The sequence below is a fragment of the Centropristis striata genome, chromosome 11 (assembly GCF_030273125.1).
Source record: "Centropristis striata isolate RG_2023a ecotype Rhode Island chromosome 11, C.striata_1.0, whole genome shotgun sequence".
Lineage (NCBI taxonomy): Eukaryota > Metazoa > Chordata > Actinopteri > Perciformes > Serranidae > Centropristis > Centropristis striata.
The window spans coordinates 3,848,236-3,869,121 of NC_081527.1; the positions used below are offsets into that span (position 1 = coordinate 3,848,236).

Here is a 20,886-nt window from a genome sequence, read left to right on the forward strand (position 1 = left end):
GCTCTGCTCAAAACTACCAAAAATGCATCAAAATCTATTTTGTTCTTAATCTTAGACACATCCAAGGCTATGTTAAAAACAAATGCACCAGCCAAAAAATATTTATTACGTGGACAAGAACTCAATTTTTGTGTTTTTTCTTTGAAAAACAGTGACATCATGTAATCAAACTGACATTTAAAGAGTTAAAATTCTCAAAACCTTTGAATGTTTGGTAGTTCTGAGCAGGGCGAAAGTTGTTTAAGAGGTTTATGCAGAAAAAAAGTAGAAAAAATATGAATCTGTAAAGTTTTTATAGCATTTTTTGCAGGTGGACATTTTCAGCCCCAAGGGCCTAAAGGGGGAGTAAATTTGTACACAGTGTATTATAGACATATTAGAAAAATTTTAATTTCAGATATATCAAGAAAGAATACTTTCTTCCAAAAATCGTGTCATTTGCAGCATCACAGCCAAATTGTCTTATTTTAAAAGACAAATATGGCTGAAAATGTCCCTAGTCTGGTCAAATATATTTAGTATAAAAATATAGAACTGGATGTAACCATCCCATATGTTATATTTGACACCTTTGGTCACATTTGCAACATTTAACATTTTTTATTGAGCATGATAGAGTTTTGAAAGTAAAATAAAGATTCAAAATCACATTTTTTGTTGGACTAAAAAAGACACAAAATGACCAAAAACAGATATCGCTATATATTTTTTAAATATGATATAGAATTAGACCATATCACAGATAAACATAGTTCTATTTTTTTCTTTTATATATAAATGCTGCCCTTACTAAGGTTTGTCATATTTAGTTCTTTTGTAATGTTCGTTATTCTTTTCTCATATATATTTACTTCAGAAAAAGATGAAAAGAGAAGGCCTATTTTAATTCATAGGCTATTTTTTTTATTTAAATGTGCACTTTATGGAGCTTTGATTTAAAAAAAGGTTTTATACTGTATTTATGTTCACTTAAATAAACGGTTTCAATAAAACTAATTGTGACATGTCATATTTGTCTTTGACTGAACATTTGCTCACTATGTGATAAAAATATATCATATATTGATATTCATCCTAAATATATCAGGATATGACTGTAGGCCTATATCGCCCAGCCCTAATCAGCAGTATTTTCTGATTTCTTATGAATTGAAACAAAAAGTTGACTGTAGCAGAGGAATTGATTTGAAGCTTTGAGGCTTTAACCTGATGGTCCTCAGGTGATAATCAGCCTGTTTCTACCTTCAGTATCAGAACGAGTCTGTGGATTATTCACATCACTTTCCTTTACAGTTCAGATGTTTACTGCCAACAAGTTGCAGGACAGGACAAACTTTTATGTTGCATCATTAAATGGAAATTAATAGGACAAAACTGTTTGATGCAACTTTATAAATTGCCTAATCCCTCCCACCAAGGTTATAATAGTTAACAAAAACTCATGACATAACACAAACTAGAATTAAAAAACATTTTCGTTAACTGAAATAAAAATAAAAACAAGCTTAAAATAAAACTGTATTTTGTGGTTACAAAAACTAAAATTATAGTGAAAATTCCTTCATTCCTTTTTAGTTGATAAGAAATCTATTTCATCTATCTGGTTTTATGACTTAATAAAACTTATTGGAGCTGAGATGGAAATAATAACTAATAAAAACTAAACCTCTCTAAACTCTCACTCTAAAAACTCATTAAAACTAACTGAATTTTGAAAACAGAAATTCACAATGAAATTAAAACTAAAACTAATGAAAAATCCAAAACTATTATAACCTTGGCACCCACAACCTGTGTAGCAGCAGCAGGTCTGAACAGGTTCACAGCCTCCTGCAGCTCTAGAACTCTACTAAGGGACTCTGCTACTCTGTTATGACTCTGTTGAGGTAACTTTAACAGCCCATACAGTTTGATTGCACTTCTACATAATAAGAGAAACAAAGAGACAAAGATTCCGCTCCAGACTGATTTATTTGTGGATGTTGAGGCCATGTCCAGATCGGTTAAATTATACAAAAAGTCCCGAATCTTCCAGTGAACTGGTTTACTGGTCCTTCAACTCCTTCAGCCTCCTGATGGCGGACTTGACTGTGACAGCAGAAGTTGTGCTGAAAGACAAAACAGAAACACATTAATTCTACTTTGTGTATGCATTTTGATTTAAAAAACCCCCAAGTGACAGATTCCTGACCCATGTTTTTAAACTATTCTCTCCTTAATGTAGAAATCTAAAGCAACTGCTGGGGAAACCTTGTTATTGCTCCATTACAAATACATTCATTACTTATGCATGTGATTTTAAATTATTGTCAATTTAAAAGGAAATAAAATTTGCCTGTGAAGCCCCTTTATTTAAATTGTGGCTTTGGTTTTTCAAATATTTAACACCTTGGTGATTCACATAGACATGCAAAGCTTTCTTCTTTTTAAGTTTTTCTACTCTTAAGGCCCTTTAGTCAGCTTTGAATTTACAAACCCTGTGGAACACCTTTAACAATCATTGACATATTATTCAGTTCAATATTAAAAGGAGGAATTTTAGGCATCTTGTGGTAGATAGGAAACAACAAGTGATTATTTTTCATACAACTCAGATTCCAAAAAAGGTCAGGGCGTTGTCTGAAACAGGGCAAAATGGCATGATTTGCAAATACTTATGTTCAAATGCTTGAAAGTAAAATTGTGAATTTGATGCATTCTGCATTTTTACATTTCTCACCCACATTAAACCTTTTTACTTCTGATTTGACAAACTATCCAACAATAATTGTTCCAAACAAAATTTGAAAAAACAAATGTACAATTTAGCTGCTGGATCATCTTTTGCATTTACAAAACTGGAAAGTTACCATGCTGTAAATCAATATTAGTCATAAGCTCTGCAAACATATCCTACAGATACTTTGACCATCTTTAAACAGGAAGCATCTTATCTGTTGTGTTAAGTCAACAGAATAGTCACAGAGTCATTAGATTTAACATCACTGAAAGAGAAAGATTCGCAAAATATCAAAACAATAAGTAGATCAAACTCTACAGGTGATAAACTGTATGGTTACTGTTTCCATGGATACACTTCCTTCTGTGTTCTGACCATTAACTGTCAAATGAGGCAACAAAACCCAGACATGGCCTCAGCAGCAGGTAGAGTTACCGAAGTAAGATTGTTGGTGGTGCAGCAACACAAAATGCAGCCTTCAAACCAAAATAGCTAATAGATGAGTAGAGCTGCAACAATTTTTCTATTAATCGAACAATAATCGATTATTAAATTAATCGTCAACCATTTTGATAATCGAATAATTGTTTGAGCAGTTTCTTGAAGACAATAAGTCCAAATTCTCTGATTTCAGCTTCTTCATTGTGAATATTTCTGGTTTCTTTGTTCCTTTATGACAATAAACTGAATATCTCTTTGGTTTGTGGACAAAACAAGAGATTTGAGGACGTCATCTTGTGGTTTGGAAACACTGATTGAGATTTTTATACATCTTATTGACCAAACAACTAATCGTTTATATAATCGACAGATTGATAGAACAGAAACCTACTTGTAAGTCCAAGCGCCTCCAGCCACGGTCTTCCTGCATGACCCACAGTGCCAGATACCAACAGCCCTCCTCTTCATCTTGGTCTGTCAACAGACATTCAGTAAAGTTACAAAACATCTTCTCACGTTCTCCATAAAACAATATCCAAACATTCACATCTAAGAAGCTGTAGTCATCACCAGGGTTCATTCACCCTAGTAGAGAAACTTCACAGGGTTTCTGAGTGTCTCTTACCTTTCCACAGAAAGAGCAGGTGTACTTGGCGTGCTGGGAGATTTCAATCTTCTTTACCATCTTCCTCAGCGACGCGCCATAACGCGTGCCATATTTACCAACGATCCCCACCTTCTTGGTACGCTTGGCCTGTGAACACACGAGATACAATATTAAACATTAATAATGCAGGTTATATCTGATACAATGGCTAATAATACTATTAAACTGGTCACACAGTAATTATCCAACACGCTCTAGTGATTAATGCTCAATGTTCCTCGGACAAATACTGAATTTGGAAAAACTGCTTTCGGTTTTTCTGCTGCATCTACCTGGAACATCTGACAACATTCACTCAAACTCAACAATTATAACTATGGGCCAGTTTAAACTATGATAACCAATAACTGCCTTTCACTATAACTGTTTTTAATGTTTTTCTCTGTACTCTGACATCATTGTAAATGAGGGGTTGCCCTCAATGATTCCTCCAGAAATAAATAAAGGATAAATTATATCCTACATACTACCTCTCAACCTTTCAGCAGTATTGTCACTACAGGGGGAAGTGATTAGACCCAACCTGAGCTCACAGGATATCCTAATATTTCTAGATAAGCTTGTTCCCAGAGCCAACCAGGCTGTGAGAATAAATATAAAGGAAGCTAATGTGCATCGTGTCATCTCACTACAAGTTCTAAATCCTCGTTAAAACTCGTGTTTACATGGTTAAAGTGAGTAACCTGCAGAAGAAGAAAGAGCGCCTGTCACAGTGTTGTAACCTGTTAGCCTAGCCTAGCTTCCTTCTACCAAGCTAGCCGCCTAGCTAACTGGAACCAGTTCAACCATAAGTAACCAAGTCTGCGGACTATAAATTCAGACACGAAGCACTTCTCTTTACTTGACAATAAATGCGGCTCCTCTAACTTTACGTACAATACAGGATACACGAAGGTCAGCAGGCTAACACGACTAGCCCGCCCGGTGTTTGAGTGTAGCATTAGTGGCAGCCATTTCTGTCTCACTAGGACATGAAAACATCGCTTTATCTGTTGAAACCATCACTACATCGACACAAATAATATATAGGTCTGACAAACAAGGATATCACAGAGCTTCCAAATATGTGACTAAAGCATTTAGAGCGCAGGAATTGTTAGATTGACGCGGATTTGGAAGGGGACATTCTGGGCTCACCATCGTTTCAGTGGAGACGTAGGTCCAAAGAGGGATTGCTTACCGCGCAGGCGCGATTTACCCAGTCGGTCACTGGTGCATTGTGGGACTTTGAGTTTTCACAGAACGCAAACGTTTAACGTTTAAATAAAACTACTACTACTATAAATTGTGTAAAAATTACCACTGGCTTTTGACAAGTATAATTATATATATATTTTCTTCTTTTTTTTTAATAAAAAATGATTTTTTTACGTTCGCAATACTAATACCGGAAATGGTTGTAACTAAGGACGCCTCCTTGGATACGCGCATGCGCATTGATGTGGTGGAGACGCTATCCCTGCTGCTGAGATGAAATGTTTGTCCTCTTGTCATAATGCGGCCTTTGTTGTTGTTTATAAACATATAATGTATTAAAATATTTCTCCTGGCAGCAAAGATAGTTTATCTGCTATGAAGTTAACACGGAAACAGGTTCTGGCCAAAGCTAAGGCCTCCGACCTGGACAGCGTGAAGAAACTGAACTGCTGGTGAGTGTTTCTATGTTATCTTATGTTATGTTATATATATTTTAGTTCACTAGTAATTCTGTTAGTTATTGCTTGCTGATGCTGATAGTGAGAGATCACAGCTTGTGTTAATGTAATGTAATATCTGCATCATTTGTGGTGACGTTTCGTTACATTTAATGTTTGCAGGGGATGCAACCTGACTGATGTGAGTATTCACTCATTGATATATTTGCTTTGAATCACTTTTCATCCTCAGATTGACTTTGATTTTCTTTTTGATGTTGATTGTTTTAGTTTAAGTTCTATGCATGTATGTCTGTAATAAGATGTGTCTCTGTCTTTCCAGATTTCTATCTTCTCTCAAATAGCCAACATTGAGGTGCTGATACTGAGGTTGGACTGCTGAACTCTCTGACACATTCACACACACACATCCAATACAATCCACTTTATTTATACAGCACAATTTTTGCAAACACAAGGTTTCCAAGGTGGTAGTTAGTAGTAGTTTTGAGCATTGCAGAAGTTGTTTAAGAGGTTTATGCAGAAAAAAGTAGAAAATAATCTGAATTTGTGGGTTTTTTTCCGTGTTTTTTTGGTAGTGGACATTTATTTTAGCCTTAAGGGCCTGAAAGGGGAGTAAATTAAAGTGGAAAGAGGGTTAAATACATATTAAATATACTATTTTTCCAGTTTTATATCTATACTTTATTTATCTTATATTACAGAGTGCAATCACACTGCAAAAAAGGTGTTTAGTCTAAAAACCAGATAAAACAGTAAATCTGAGGGAAATGATCTTGCTGCATGGACAGATAATTTACCTTGTCAAGATTTATTAAATTAAGATTGTTAAATCTAGAAATAAGCATGTTGAACACTTAAAATAAGAAATTGCATGGTCCATGCAGCAAGATCATTTCCCTCAGATTTACTGTTTGATCTGGTTTTTAGACTAAACACCTTTTTAACAGTGCACTGTGAGTCCGTTGCATTGGAGTTTAGTTCAGTGTGCCTATATGTGTATAACTGAAGACAGTAAAGTCTCTTCTGTGTCCCTCTCTATAGTGTGAACAGCATCTCGTCTCTGTCCCCTCTGTCCGGCTGTCTGTCTCTGTGTGAGCTCTACCTGAGGAGGAACAGCATCCCGTCCCTCTCTGAGCTGTCTCACCTGCGTCCCCTGACTCGTCTCCGAGTGCTCTGGTTGGCTGAGAACCCTTGTTGTGGAGCCGGTTCTAGTCAGTACCGCCTCACCGTGCTGCGCTGCCTGCCCCGCCTGCAGAAGCTCGACAACCAAGGTGAGTGTGTGTGTGACTGTAGTAGAAATAATTAGCACCCGTGTTGTGTATATGCTTTGTGTGAAGAATTGTTCATGTGTCTCCTGCTGCTGACACTCAACTTTATTTGTAAAGCACTTTAAAACAACAACAGCCGCAACAAAGTGCTGTACATAAACAAACAGAACAAGAGACAATAAAATACATAAAACAGGAAAAAAACACAAAAATAAATAGATTCATTGCTTTTTAAAAGACAATTTAAAAAAACAATAAATAAAAGCAAACCATAAAACACTAAAAACAAGAGCAGAGTCTCATGCGTGGTTAAACCATGATTAAACACCAATGATGCTCCTGCATGCAGCACCAATGTGGGACAACCGTTTGTATTTGCTAAAAATAACAAATCCAATAAGCAATGTCATTCACCATAGGGGAGAATGTAGGATCCTGGATTCTTGAGGCAATAATGACAGAACCATTCTCATAAATATCAGGAAGAATGCTGAACATGGGATGTTCCTGAAGCACTGAGCTGCATTTTGTCTCCGGCTTCATTCTTTAGTTGGACTTGGTGTCTTCTTTTCCCCCTCCATCAGACTTTTTCTGCTCCTGTTGCATTATCTCAGCATCCCTCAGCAGACAGCCCACCTTCTTTCCATTCCCACTATCATTGAGTTTTTTGGCATTCTTCTGACGTGCAAGCTCACGTTGGTTTCCTCTGGTCATTTTCCAAATATCCAAATAGTTCAGCTCAGCTCAGCCAAAGGGCCGTTGGTTCCCCTCTAGTTGCTCCAGTTGCTGTTTCTGCGTCCGATGACGCCCTCAAATGATGTTTCATATTTGTGTTTGTAGTGGTGACGGAGGATGAGCTGGCTCTGGCTCTGGTGGAGGGTGAGGAGGTCTCCACACCTCCAGGCAGCCTCCAACAGCAGCTTCCTACCAACGGACGTCCAGACGGAGAGACAGAGAACCAGCCTCTCAACGACAACATGGAGGAGAACAGGTAAGACTGACAAACACTCAGAACACTAGAACCTGCACTGACTGGAAACAGTTTGTCAAGGTAAAAACACATTTCCCTTCATGTTTTTTTGTTGTTGTAAAATCAGGGAAGAGTCGGGGATGAAAGCCTCCTCCAGAGACAAGTTCCCTCATTCTTCTTCTTCAATGAGAGAAAACAGACCAGCAATGAACAAGGTAACCTTTGTCTTTAAACATGACTCCCCAGAATTAAAAATGGTTGAAATACAGTCATGGAAAAACATTATTAAACCCTTTTTCTTCAGTTTCTTCTTCATTTAATGTCTGGTACAACTAAAGGTACATTTGTTTGGACAAATATAATGATAACAACAAAAATAGCTGATGAGAGTTTAATTTAAGAGCTGATATCAAGACATTTAACATGGTTTTATTGATAATGATTTTGGTTATGATCAAGAAAACCATGGAAAATGTCTAGAGTGGTCGAATACTTTTTCCATGACTGTATTTTTGGTCATTTTTTTACATCTATTTTTGGTCATTTTGTGTCTTTTTTGATTATTTTTACATCTATTTTTTATTATTTTGTCTTTTTTGATTATTTTTACATCTATTTTTGGTTATTTTGTGTCTTTTTTAGTCATTTTTACATCTATTTTTGGTCATTTTGTGTCTTTTTGATGATTTTGTGTCTTTTTTGTAGTTCATTTTTACATCTATTTTTGGTCATTTTGTCTTTTTTTTTTTTTTTTTTTTTACATCTAGAGTCATGAAAACATTCTTGATAACCAAAATCATCATCAATAAAACCATGTTAAATGTCTAGATGTCAGCTCTTAAATTAAACTCTTATCAGCTATTGTTGTTGTTATCATTATATTTGTCCAAACAAATGTACCTTTAGTTGTACCAGACATTAAAATGAACAAGAAACTGAAGAAAACAAGGGTGGTCTAATCATTTTTTCCATGACTGTAAATACTTAAGACATATATTTGTTGTTCTCAGCCACTAATGGAGAACTTGTGGTTCCAGACTCACAGCCTGGAAGCCGTTCTGCTGCTGCTGAAGGATCTGAATGAAGGAGAGCTTCACATTGTTCACACAGCGACTCAGAACAGACTCCAGACTTTCACACTGGACTCTGAAACCATGACAGACTCACTGCAGACACACAAAACTGCCGACATCCAACACTGAAACATTTCCCAGCATGCACTCAGGGCCAAACCTTTCCCCCTCTTCCATATTTAACCAAAAGCTGACACCTTCTGACTGTAACATGCATGGCACGTGATGTTTCACTGACCTTTTCTCCTTTCTGTCACAGTTTTTACATGTGGAGGTGCTGAACCACCTCCTCAGGCTTTACATCAGCATGCTCGCTGCCTTGTGACAACAGAAGAATGTACGTTTTGCTAACTGTAAATCTATTTCTGTAATTAAAGAGAACAACTTGCAATAACTTATTAAGTGTTGACTTTAATGACACAGATAGTGGATGAAAACGTGATCACATTGAAACACAAGATGTGTATGTTACAGTGCTACAATGAGGCTTTTCTGACAAACATTTCACCAATAATTCATTAATTCAAACCAATAATTTAAACTGTGCTGAGCCTGAAAGCTGGCTTGTGTCTATGATGTAACTGGGCCTTTTTATCAGTGAGTGGTTCAATCAGAAAATCTATTTGGTGCTGAATATAAGTGATGCAGTTCTTCTCTTCTCAGTCGCCGTCTTCGTTCTCCAGGAAATCCATCAAAGTGCTCGCGTCCACGGCAACAATAAGGTACTCCACTCCATCTGCACCCTGGAGACACATGACAACAAGTTAAAGGAAGAGACACTGGAGTCTGCAGAGTTACAGCACTCAGTAGAATCAGGTCTGGCTCTAACCCATTTGGTGCCCTAGGCCAGTGGTTCCCAACAGGGGGGGCCCGACCCCCCCAGGGGGGCGCCAAAGATCCACGGGGGGTCGCGAAGCCCTCTTGATTTTAAGGGATGTAATAAATCTAATGTGTTATATATTGATGAGTCAGCATTTAATTCATTAGTGGGCCAAAAAAAAACGAAATAAGGGCTACATTAAATGTTTATTCATTTATTTAAATAGAAAAATCACTATAGAAAAGTTTAAAAATAAAGGCTATATCGCGAGAATAAGGACATGTGTAACATCCCTCCTGCAGTATACACAGGTAACCTCACCTAGCGGTAACCTCACCTAGAGGTAACCTCACCTAGCGGTAACCTCACCTAGTGGTAACCTCACCTAGAGGTAACCTCACCTAGTGGTAACGACAGCTAGAGGTAACCTCACCTAGCGGTAACCTCACCTAACAACAGAAACACAGACCTAATGGAAAAATGGCGAAGCGTCAGGGAGACAAAAATGCTGAATATCTCCAAAAGAAAGAGAGAGGGTACCATGAAAGTCACATTGAGTTCGGCTTCATAGAAGCAATGGACAATGGGGGGGTCGCCAAAGTTTACAATGGTAAAAATGTGGGTCCCTCAAGAAAAAGGTTGGGAACCACTGCTTTAGGCGAGATCCATTGATGTTGAACAGCTCCGCTTGCTGTTTCACGGAGGGGGGAACTCCTGTTTCTGTTTGCCCATGGTGCCAACCAGGCTATATAATACAACTGTCTGTCTATAGAATTATTAACTTCCAAGTCAATTCGCAAAGAAGCACAGCTGGAGACGCTAACAAAGTTAGAGACAAGAGAGACAATGAAAGTGCAAACCTAAATGTGCTAAAAATGTGCTTAACTGTGTTAAGCTAGCATTGCTTTATTTCAACCTAGCTAGCAAGCTAATACAAATGAAACGTCAAAAAGGCATTTAAAAAAAGATTGGGACTTCTTCTCCTCCTCCTCTTTTCTTCTCTTTCGATACTGCGCACCGGAGAGCTTTGACGGCCGTTTAATCTTGCAAGATTTATCAAAACATAACGTGTCTGCCACTTGACGTGACCTGACCCTAAAGCGGTCTGACCGTCTAAAGGGGGGCAAGGCAATGACCACACGTCACGTGACTCAGCACCACAAGTGACAAAATGTCATTGTTTATCTGTTTCTTTATTTTGTTAATATTTATTATTTTCAAGACAGAACACGAAGGGAGGGCGACAATGGGCATCGAAAATTATTATTAGCAGCAGATGGCGGTCTATGTCGCCTATGCCTAGAGCCAGCCCTGGGTAGAATAAGTATAATAAGTAGGGAACTCTTAAGTGAAACAGATCTCCACCTTGCGGGTCCGGATCAGTTTGTGGTCTCTGAACTCAGTCAGCTGAGTCCTCAGTGTGAGGTCAGAGTTTACCAAGAACGCCTCTCGACAGCGTTGGTAGAAATCTTGGAATGACAATCCTGCAAGCAGTCATAAGAAATCATTACAATCGTTAATAAGCACACATATTCATATTTTCTTTAGGAAAATGTGTACAGCATTTAGAGGTTTTGTGTGTGTGCACCTGTATATGAAGGGTTATCTTTGTTTTCCAGCTGAAATTTCACCAACAGTTCAAAGATTCCTCTGCAAAAAGAAAGAACACAGACACATGAAAAACTCAAGCACTTCATTATAACTTAATAACTCAGAGTTAAACAAAAGTCAAAAGTCTCCAGTGTCTCCATTACAAAAAGCCCCCAGAGGGATTTAGAGACTCTGGAGGTGACGTTTGGTTTTAGATCGTCGCTACGGATTAAACACGGGAGACGCAACTGTGGCCGCTGTCACTAACTGTGCACAAAGTCAGCAGCTGATCATAAACAAAGCAGCATGGCTAATTATGCACAGCGTCTCCGCTGATCATAAACATAGTGATGGTGAATTAACGGCATCGCTAACTGTGCACAGAGTGTCCGGTGCTTGGTGTAAGCAAACAGAGATCACTAAGTGAACACCTCCTGCACCTACTGCTACAGAGCTAACTGTTAGCCTGTTAGCACAGACACACTGTACTGCTACAGAGCTAACTGTTAGCCTGTTAGCACATACACACAGTACTGCTACAGAGCTAACTGTTAACCTGTTAGCACATACACACTGTACTGCTACAGAGCTAACTGTTAGCCTGTTAGCACATACACACTGTACTGCTACAGAGCTAACTAGCCTGTTAGCAACTTGCAGACTGGACGCTAATGGGTTAGCATCCCCTCTGGCTCTGCAGCTGGGAGAGACTGCTGCAGGAGGAATGTGCCGCTTTGGCTCGTTCTGACTCGTCCGGCCCCCTCGGCTCGTTAAGAAGAGCCGAAAAGTTGCTAATTATAGCAACAAAGTTGCTAAGTTGGCAACACTGCTTCGCCGGCTTTTACAAATGTTGCGTGTTGTTGTGGCGTCGAGTACTACGTCACATCCTGCTTAGCGTTCTATCCAATCAGCAACCAGGCTTTTTTCAGGGGAGAAAAAAGACCCTGCTCTTCTACAGGGACGAAAAAAGTCCCGTCAAAAATCCGCTCCAGACGGCTCGTATTCAAATTAGGGGCGTTTCAGCAAGTGAGACCCGCCTCATTCCGGGTATTGAACTGTAATGGAAACAACCCTCATGATGCAGAAAGGCTGATTGTATCCAGGTGTGTGTGGTACCTTGCATTGGGTGTCAAGCTGCGTAGCACGTGTGTGAGGGAGGACAGAGCCAGAGCGCCGGTCTGCTGCACCAGCAGAGAGTTTTCATACGACGTCTCCTCCGCATAGTGCTGGAAGGTCACACACTCCCACCACAGCCAGTTAAACTGGCTCTGCTTAAACTGGTCCCACACTGGAAACACAGGAGGAAGACTCAGCTTTAGTGGGTATTTCAGTATAACTGACAGTGCAGTACACACCTATAACCACTCACCCAGTGGAGCGTTGATGTGGTCTAAAGAAGCCACAAGGTGCAGGTTGGGCAGGGACGCCAGCTGCCCCAGTGCACTCTGGGTCTTTTCTCCTCGCAGCATCGGTCCGTCGATATTGTGGATGATCAGGTACACATGGAGATCTGGATCTGAGAGGACATGCATTCATTATGAAGCTGAATTCAAACACAAGATGAAGACTGAGATAACTGACAGACACACTCACCGTCTTTAAGGGTCTGAGCGATGAACTGGATTTGGTCTGAAGGGGTCCGGAAACTTCCCTGGTGCTCTAGAACCTCACATGTCAGAGCGTTTAAGATCTGCAAAGAAAGCATCGTACGATAAGGTTAGAAGAAAAAAATAATCTTTATCAATGATGCTCAAGACTAATCTTGATCAATAATAAAAAGTGTTTCTCTTTGAACCACAAAGCTGGAAACAAATCCCATGAAAAGACCAAAACCAATGCATAAACATACATGTCTACTTTTAAATGAGACCAAATCATTTCCTAAAACAGCAGGACACCAGTTTATAGAAAATGCTACTAATTTAGGAGGAAAAAGTGCATTAATTGGGGACTATTTTCAGCAGTGGATTAATACATAATTGATACTGTAATGAGTCTTCAGCATAAAATAAATTGTCTCAAAATAAACTACCAACACTGTTCTGACTGTCATGTTAGTAAGTTAATAAGTCGTTTAGCATAATATTAGAGTTGAAAGAGATTTTTTGTCATTGTGGTCATAGAAATGTAATTTATGGTGCCGTTAGACCGCCCCCTTAATATGGATGCCCATACGGAGTAAAAAATCCAATACTGCTGTGTATATAGTATATATACATGCAATGTTAGCGTTACACCACCATTTATGTTATTACATATCGGCAGAATGTGTTAGGTAGTTTGTTAAGTTTGCCGTTTTATGTTCCAATATACATTGTTACTTTTCTTGAGGCCAGCTGTATTTAGTTGCAGTGACTTCGCTGAGATCAACGTTCTGTCTATAATTCTGTGCAGAGTGCCCTCTGCTGGACAAACTATGCAATGACACCATTTCTAAATTACCCAAGCTTCTGCATAAGAAGTGCCTAACTTCACTGGTTAGCGGCTCAGAAAGTACCCAGGTAGGTACTTTCCACTACTGACTAGACTAGATTGCATGTGCAAACCAGATTTTGCACATGCGTGATTCATTTTCAGACTGGTGCAGACTGGACGCTGAGGGGTTAACATCTCCTGCTCTGACTGCAGCTGGGAGAGACTGCTGCAGGAGGACTGGGCCGCTTGTGAGTGCTTTGGGACGGCGTCTGCTACTCGTTAAGAAGAGTAGGAACGAGTCTCCAAAAGTCTCCAATAACACCAGAAAAGGTTGCTAGATTTGTCGCTAGTCACCTTTTTGAAAAAGAGTCTCTAGAGGGTCTGAATAGTTGCTAAATATAGCAACAAAGTAGGTAAGTTGGCAACACTGCTAGCCGTGTCGGTCTGTTGTCACATTAACTCCGTTGGTTAGCCGATACTGAAGCACCTGTATGGGAACAGAGGGGGACTAACTAGTGGGCGGAGCCAAAACACTCTGCTTTCCAACAAGTACTCAGTGGAAACAGGCCTAATGAAGCCCTTTTATAATGAATAGAGCTTTCTGTGTGTACTGACTGATTTAAGAGTGATGGAAGGGAAGAATCCGTTGACCACCAGGTGAACTTCCTGATCCAGGTGAGACACTCGGAAATCCTCCAGCAGAGATTTTTTGCTGCCCAAACCGTAGACCAGGACACTGAAGCCCAACCTGCACAGACACAGAGACACAAGCTGTCTGATACCAACCTTCAAACATTATATATAATAATATATATATACATGTACAGTCATGGAAAAAATGATTAGACCACCCTTGTTTTCTCTAATATCTTGTTCATTTTAATGCCTGGTACAACTAAAGGTACATTTGTTTGGACAAATAGCTGATGTCTAGACATTTTCCATGGTTTTCTTGATAAAGATTTTGGTTATTATCATTAATGACCATGTTAAATGTCTACATATCAGCTCCTTAATTAAACTCTTATGAGATATTTTTGCTGTTATCATTATATTTGTCCAAACAAAAAAAGGCATTAAAATGGACAAGAAATTGAAGAAAACAAGGTTCTAATAATTTTTTTCCATGACTGTATAAAAAAGTAGAAAATAAAAAGGTGCAGACTCACTGTAACTGTAACATCCATTTGCTAAAGTGCTTTCTGTGTTTGTTGTGGAGCTGCTGGATCTCTTTGGAGCAGCACGACGGTTTCCCTCCTAAAAGCTGCACCAGCGTCTCCTGCAAACACAAAAGAAGGATGTAAATCAACAATGCAGGAGCTCACTGACCACATGTAGAATAATGGCTGTGATATACTGACCCTGTCCAGCTTGGGGGTGTGTAGGCGCTCCAGGGTTCGGTCTGATGTTAAGACCTTTGAGCTGCCGTGGGCCTCAAAGTACTCCTCCACCATGCTGGGCTGGTTGGGGGCTTCAGAGGAGGACCTGCTCTTCTTGGCTGGAGTCTTATAGAGAGCTGCAGAGGAAGTTTTACTGGGCGTTCTGAGACTCTTCAAGTTCTCCTTGTCTTCTTTTTTTACTTTCTGCTCTTCCTCCGTCCCGTCTGGGTCCAGATCCTCCCCGGAGTCAGAGGACGACAGCTCACTGTCGCTGTCGGACCGGATGCTGGGAGCTGAAAGCATCAAACAGCTCAGATACAGTCACACTTCACATCTCTCAGCTATTGGAAAAAAATATAATAACCTACTGCTTTGTTCACACCAAACTCAAAGCTATTGTCTTTTTTGCTGTCTGCTAGTTTGACTATGGGATCACTTGTGTTTATTCACGTCACTTTAACCAACATTATAGGTGATTTGTGCATCTGCTGCTTCCAGAGCGATCAGCAGCCAGTTTGATGACGTGTTGGCCAGGATCAGTGCTAGAATTTCTCAAATGGGAACCAACTTCAGGACGACAACAACTGCAGCATTTTTATCAAACTTCGCGATACAATGCTATATCCATTTTTCACCCCACCTCTAATAAATATTCACTACATATTTATCAAATCACAGATGGGCTGAATGAATCCAAAATAAACAGATTTTCCTATGATTTAATTGCAATAACTGAAACAAAACTATGCTGCAATAACTCAATCATGATGCTGATTTATGAAAAGTCTCGTCTGTCCACAAGATGAAAATAAAAACCTTTTTTTCTGAATAGAGTTTGAATCAATCTGGAGAATTTCAATACTGACAGGCACAAATTTGTCTGTGAATGACAGAAATTTTGCATAGCATAAGACCTAGGTCAAATTTGTATCCATACCGGGTCTTTGCATTGATTTTGATTTCATGTCTTTTTGATTTCATGTCAATTTATTTAATTTCTTCTAATTATAATGATTATTGAGATATGGGTGGATGGATGGATGGATGGATGGATGGATAGGTGGATAGATGGATAGGTGGATAGATGGATAGATGGATAGATGGATAGATAGATAGATAGATAGATAGATAGATAGATAGATTTTGTAGCACAAGAAATGTGTTTTGCGTTTGGCGTCAACAACAGAACACATTACACTCACTTGTTATTCTCTTTCTCAGCCTGTGGGGAGTCGTAGAGACAAACTGAACCTTCTTGTTCTGTCAGACAAAAAGAGGACGCACTGAGAAAACAACATCACTGAGAAACACGGTAACATCATCATCAGAGGTTTCTGGATGTGACGTGTATAAAAGAGTCTCACCCTCTGAGGCGTCCTGCTGTCCCCTCTGTTGTCTGTTCAGAGACAAAAACAAGACATCTAGTTTAATGTCAGAAGGCACCGGAAATAATGGAAACACACAGAAAAAGCAGCGTACGCTGAACTCACTGCGGCCTGTTCGGGTGGGAGTCGAGGGTTCAAAGGTCACGCTTTTCCCGGGAGTCCGAGCCAACTCACTGGCTGTTTGTAAAAACACAAAGACAACGTGTGTTATAACCTGCAGTTAATAATCAGAGTGTTTATAGGGTTCATAGAGGAGGAGGAGCTCACCGGTCTGGGCCATGCTGTGTCCACGTTTGGCTTTCTGGAAGGTGAAGATGGAGGATCCAGCCACGCGGTACATCCCCTCCTCATCCTCTGGAACATCAAGAATAAGAATATATCACCAACATGGAACCACATGATGATCTGTTTATTTGTTGGCAGCAATAAACACAGAGCTTGTGCTAATTCAGGGTGTAACCAAGGGGGAAGCAGAGGAAGGTGTGTTGATTAAAAGCGCTGGCCAGTTCTGAAAACACATTTTAATATACAGCATAAACTCAGTTTACTGTCATTGATGTAAATGAGCCACATCCTCCTCAATGTTTAAGACATTTCCACCATAAATAGATGGACACTGATTGAAACTGATTCCCCAATGTTGAAATAAAATCTAGAGATCATGGGCAAGGTGTACTGAGGTCTATGGTTTCAGAAGCTGAACTTGAGATGCTCATACATGCATTTATCTCATCTCATATTGATTTCTGTAACTCACTTTTTTTCCTCACTAAGTATGTCCGCTCTTGACCGCCTTCAGTCGATTCAGAATGCCGTTGGAAGATTGCTCACTAGTTCAAATAAACAGTCTCAAATCAGCCCTGTCCTGAAGTCTCTTCACTGGTTTCCTGTTGCTGCAGGATTCAGTTTAAACTTCTGACTCTCACATAAAGAGCCTTGCACAGTCAGGCTCCCCTTTATATTATTGAACTACTTCACCCATATCTGTCAGCTCGGTCTCTTTGGTCAAACTCTACATCTTCTGTCTGAAAACACCTGGTGATCCATCATTTGAATATGTGACACCCAAACTTTTGAACTCTCTGCCTCCCCCCCCTACAGTGTGCTATTTCTGTGGACTCTTTCAAAAATCACCTTAAGACCAGATATCTTTTTAGACAGGCATTTGGATGACCAACATGCATTGTACATGTTATTTTATAATTGTATGTTTCATTGTGTTTTCATTCTCTTATGTTCCTCTTTCTTTTTTCTGGAAAGCACTTTGTGATACTGCACACAATAGATCTTGTAAGATGACAGCTGCCTGTCTCACCTAAAGCTTTGTCTGTCCCTAGAGCTTGGACGTAGTGCTGCTCATCAAGGACTCCGTTCTCGTCCTCTTCAGGTTCTGGTTCCTCTCTGGCTCGTCTTCCAGCTGGACTCTTAAACTTTACCATCTTCTGAACAGCCCCACTGCTGCTCTGCACATCTGTCAGTCACACACAGGGAGTTATTAAGACAGAGTAGTTAGCGAAGATAAGATATGACTTTATTTATTCTGCAGTGGGGAAGTTTAGTTGTCACAGTAGCTCAAGATACAGACACATAGATATAGAAGATAGAATAAGAATATAAAAAATAAGACATATACATACATTCTATACATACATTTCTGCTATTTGGCATTTATTATTAATATATATATTTTGTGTTTGTTTATTTTCCTGAAAGTACTTTGTATTTTACATATATTGCACATTGGATAAAACAGATTTTAGTTAAATAGGTTAAATAAGTTATTGCATGTACTGGTATGAACATGAATTAATACATATATTTAAATATATGCAGGGATGTACACAGTATAGTAGAAGTGGTATATGACATATATAATATAGAACAAAATACTAATATACAGGTGCATCTCAATAAATTAGAATATCATAGAAACGTTTATTTATGTGAGTAATTCAACTCAAAATGATAGATAGATAGATAGATAGATAGATAGATAGATAGATAGATAGATAGATAGATAGATAGATAGACAGATAGAAAGATAGAAAGATACTTTATTTATCCGGCAGGAAATTGCACAATGTTAAACAGGCTAAATAAGTTGTTGCCTGTAGTAGTATGAACATCAATGGACAAATATATTTAAATATATGCAGAGATATACACAGTATAGTATAAGTGGTATATGACACATATAATATAGAAAAAATACAGAAGGTCTAAAGAAGCTGTTTAGCTGCTGCTAAACAGTCTGGTTGCTAATTAAGCTAAATATGTTAACAGGAGAAGAAAAGTGTTACACATTTACCTTCCTGTTTGTCCACAATGTGATCCAGAGCATCTCCATCACCGATGAACTTCACCTCCAACACACTCATGATGACTGAAGGTTAAGATTTCCTTTATAGACAGATAGATAGATAGATAGACAGATAGATAGATAGATAGATAGATAGATAGATAGATAGATAGATAGATAGATAGATAGATAGATAGATAGATAGATAGATAGATAGATAAAAAAACATGTTAAATGTCTAGGTATCAGCTCTTAAATTAAACTCTTATCAGCTATTTTTATTGTAATCATTATATTTGTTCAAATAAATGTACCTTTAGTTGTACCAGGCATTAAAATGAACAAAAAATTGAAGAAAACAATGGTGCAATAATGTATAATTAAGTACAATTTACAATATAAACAGGTAGAAAAATAAAAACAATATATAAGGGAGGTAAATAGAACATAGAGAGACAGGAGCTAACCTAAAGTTAACCACTGAGCAGGTCTTATAAACACAAACAGACTATTTACAGCTTTAAGTTTAGTTTATTTTGGCTCCAGCCAATATATATATATATATATATATATATATATATATATATATATATATATATATATATGATGATGATAACAGCTAGCTGTCTCGTCTCCCTGTGGACTGTCAGCTACAGTTAACAGCGGTTTCTCACGTTTTTCCCGTTAAATATAAAGTGTTAAAGTAACCAGACGTGTCTAAACTGCAGTAACTCACCGTATAAAGAGTCAAAGCTGCCTGAAGAGAATGTAAACAACCCGTTTATAACCCGGGAGCAGAGCGGAGCGGCGTGCTGACTTTCCGCGCCATCCTGATGAAGTTTTTAAACCACGTGACATGTGGTGTCCAATCAGAACGCTTGATTCAGTAAAAACCACCTTTCCCAAGATGCAATTCGCACTGTGGTCCGCTCACACATAGATATATACACTACCGGTCAAAAGTTTTAGAACAGCCCAATTTTTCCAGTTTTTTATTGAAATTCAAGCAGTTCAAGTCAAATGAACAGCTTGAAAGGGTCCAAAGGTAAGTGGTGAACTGCCAGAGGTAAATAAAAAAAGGTAAGCTTAACCAAAACTGGAAAATAATGTACATTTCAGAATTATACAAGTAGGCCTTTTTCAGGGAACAAGAAATGGGTTAACAACTTAACTCTATGGAGTCTTGGGCTATTTTGTCCATTTTTGAATTCTTTTCATGTCTTTGTAAGTCATTTTGTGTCTTTTTTTAGTCATTTTGTGTCTTTTTTTAGTCCTTTAGTCCAACATAAAATGTGATTTTGAATCTTTTTTTCTAATTTCTTTTTTTTATCTTTTTTCTTTTTATTTTCAAAACACTATCATGCTCAATCAAGAATTTTAAATGTGCATTAAATGTGCATTAATTTCAGAGTACACTGAGACATTAAACTGCATCATTTTCAATTAAATTCTGCAAAAGTTGGTGTGTTCTAAAACTTTTGACCAGTAGTGTATATAATATAATATTTTATACAGTCTATGATATAAACCACTAGATGGCTCACACACACTCACACATTCTATATTATATGTGTCATATACCACTTATACTATACTGTGTATATCTCTATTTAACATTGTGCAATTCCCTGAGGGAACCTTCCCTAGGGATAAATAATAATAATAATAATAATTTTTATTTATAGAGCACAAAATGCATGTTACAAAGTGCTTTACAAAGACAAGTTAGAAACAGACATGGACAACAGATAAAAATAATGTTAGAGATAAAAAGGTTATTAAGGTGCATGTAGCATTTAAATAACCATATATTTGCTTAATTTTAAACCGATTTTCAAACGGTTTGGTTTGTTATAAACCTCAGAGTTGTAGTTATGTTCCTGCATACTCAAGAATAACTTTTAAGTTAACATTTAACGTTTAATTGTAATGATAACTATAATAACACATAACATTAACATATATGTATTTATTTTCAATATAAATATCTGTCTCATGTTGCCTTTCTGTATATATAAAGAAAGGCAACATGAGACAGATATTTTTTATTGAATATGTATGTATATGTATATGTATTTTTATATATATATATATATATATATATATATATATGTGTGTGTATATATATATATATATATATATATATATATGTGTGTGTATATATATATATATATATATATATATATATCCATTATACATTGC

At 38.0% G+C, this 20,886-nt stretch overlaps 4 protein-coding genes across 4 annotated transcripts in view; 2 read left to right on the forward strand and 2 right to left on the reverse strand.

Moving 5' to 3' along the window:
* Positions 1–1,952: 1,952 nt before the first annotated feature.
* rpl37a (ribosomal protein L37a) lies at positions 1,953–5,113 on the reverse strand. The gene is made up of 4 exons (XM_059344723.1): positions 4,965–5,113; positions 3,786–3,914; positions 3,552–3,634; positions 1,953–2,108 (listed from the first exon to the last, which is right to left on the reverse strand). Exons 1-4 carry the CDS (start codon positions 4,965–4,967, stop codon positions 2,045–2,047), a joined length of 279 nt encoding a protein of 92 aa, XP_059200706.1. The 5' UTR covers positions 4,968–5,113; the 3' UTR covers positions 1,953–2,044.
* A 147-nt stretch (positions 5,114–5,260) lies between these two features.
* On the forward strand, positions 5,261–9,190 carry cfap410 (cilia and flagella associated protein 410). The gene is made up of 7 exons (XM_059344720.1): positions 5,261–5,476; positions 5,645–5,663; positions 5,805–5,851; positions 6,527–6,756; positions 7,594–7,744; positions 7,851–7,938; positions 8,761–9,190. Exons 1-7 carry the CDS (start codon positions 5,400–5,402, stop codon positions 8,923–8,925), a joined length of 777 nt encoding a protein of 258 aa, XP_059200703.1. The 5' UTR covers positions 5,261–5,399; the 3' UTR covers positions 8,926–9,190.
* Positions 9,188–19,600, reverse strand: orc2 (origin recognition complex, subunit 2). Its single transcript, XM_059344702.1, has 16 exons — positions 19,421–19,600; positions 18,694–18,785; positions 17,701–17,856; positions 16,653–16,739; positions 16,491–16,562; positions 16,365–16,396; positions 16,203–16,260; positions 14,983–15,293; positions 14,791–14,900; positions 14,237–14,369; positions 12,800–12,896; positions 12,576–12,722; positions 12,323–12,494; positions 11,205–11,266; positions 10,982–11,100; positions 9,188–9,539 (listed from the first exon to the last, which is right to left on the reverse strand). Exons 2-16 carry the CDS (start codon positions 18,761–18,763, stop codon positions 9,456–9,458), a joined length of 1,710 nt encoding a protein of 569 aa, XP_059200685.1. The 5' UTR covers positions 18,764–18,785; positions 19,421–19,600; the 3' UTR covers positions 9,188–9,455.
* LOC131980453 (cysteine/serine-rich nuclear protein 1-like) overlaps positions 10,201–20,886 on the forward strand; it is a 158,968-nt gene continuing 148,282 nt past the window's right edge. Inside the window, exon 1 of the mRNA XM_059344701.1 lies at positions 10,201–10,254. The gene's annotated coding sequence lies outside the window, so the exon portion shown is untranslated. The remainder of the gene's footprint in view (positions 10,255–20,886) is intronic.

Excerpts from the sequence above, each read along its gene's own strand:
- rpl37a (XM_059344723.1), bottom strand. Across the intron at positions 3,635-3,785 it reads CCTGCTCTTTCTGTGGAAAG|ACCAAGATGAAGAGGAGGGC; the intron begins GTAAGAGACACT and ends GTCTGTTGACAG. Across the intron at positions 2,109-3,551 it reads GGAGGCGCTTGGACTTACAA|CACAACTTCTGCTGTCACAG; the intron begins GTAGGTTTCTGT and ends TTTGTCTTTCAG.
- cfap410 (XM_059344720.1), top strand. The coding sequence starts at position 5,400 with ATGAAGTTAACACGGAAACAGGTTCTGGCCAAAGCTAAGGCCTCCGAC. Across the intron at positions 6,757-7,593 it reads GCAGAAGCTCGACAACCAAG|TGGTGACGGAGGATGAGCTG; the intron begins GTGAGTGTGTGT and ends TTGTGTTTGTAG. Across the intron at positions 7,745-7,850 it reads GACAACATGGAGGAGAACAG|GGAAGAGTCGGGGATGAAAG; the intron begins GTAAGACTGACA and ends TTGTAAAATCAG.
- orc2 (XM_059344702.1), bottom strand. The coding sequence starts at position 18,763 with ATGAGTGTGTTGGAGGTGAAGTTCATCGGTGATGGAGATGCTCTGGAT. Across the intron at positions 12,495-12,575 it reads CCACATCAACGCTCCACTGG|TGTGGGACCAGTTTAAGCAG; the intron begins GTGAGTGGTTAT and ends CTGTGTTTCCAG. Across the intron at positions 9,540-10,981 it reads AACTGATCCGGACCCGCAAG|GGTGCAGATGGAGTGGAGTA; the intron begins GTGGAGATCTGT and ends ATGTGTCTCCAG.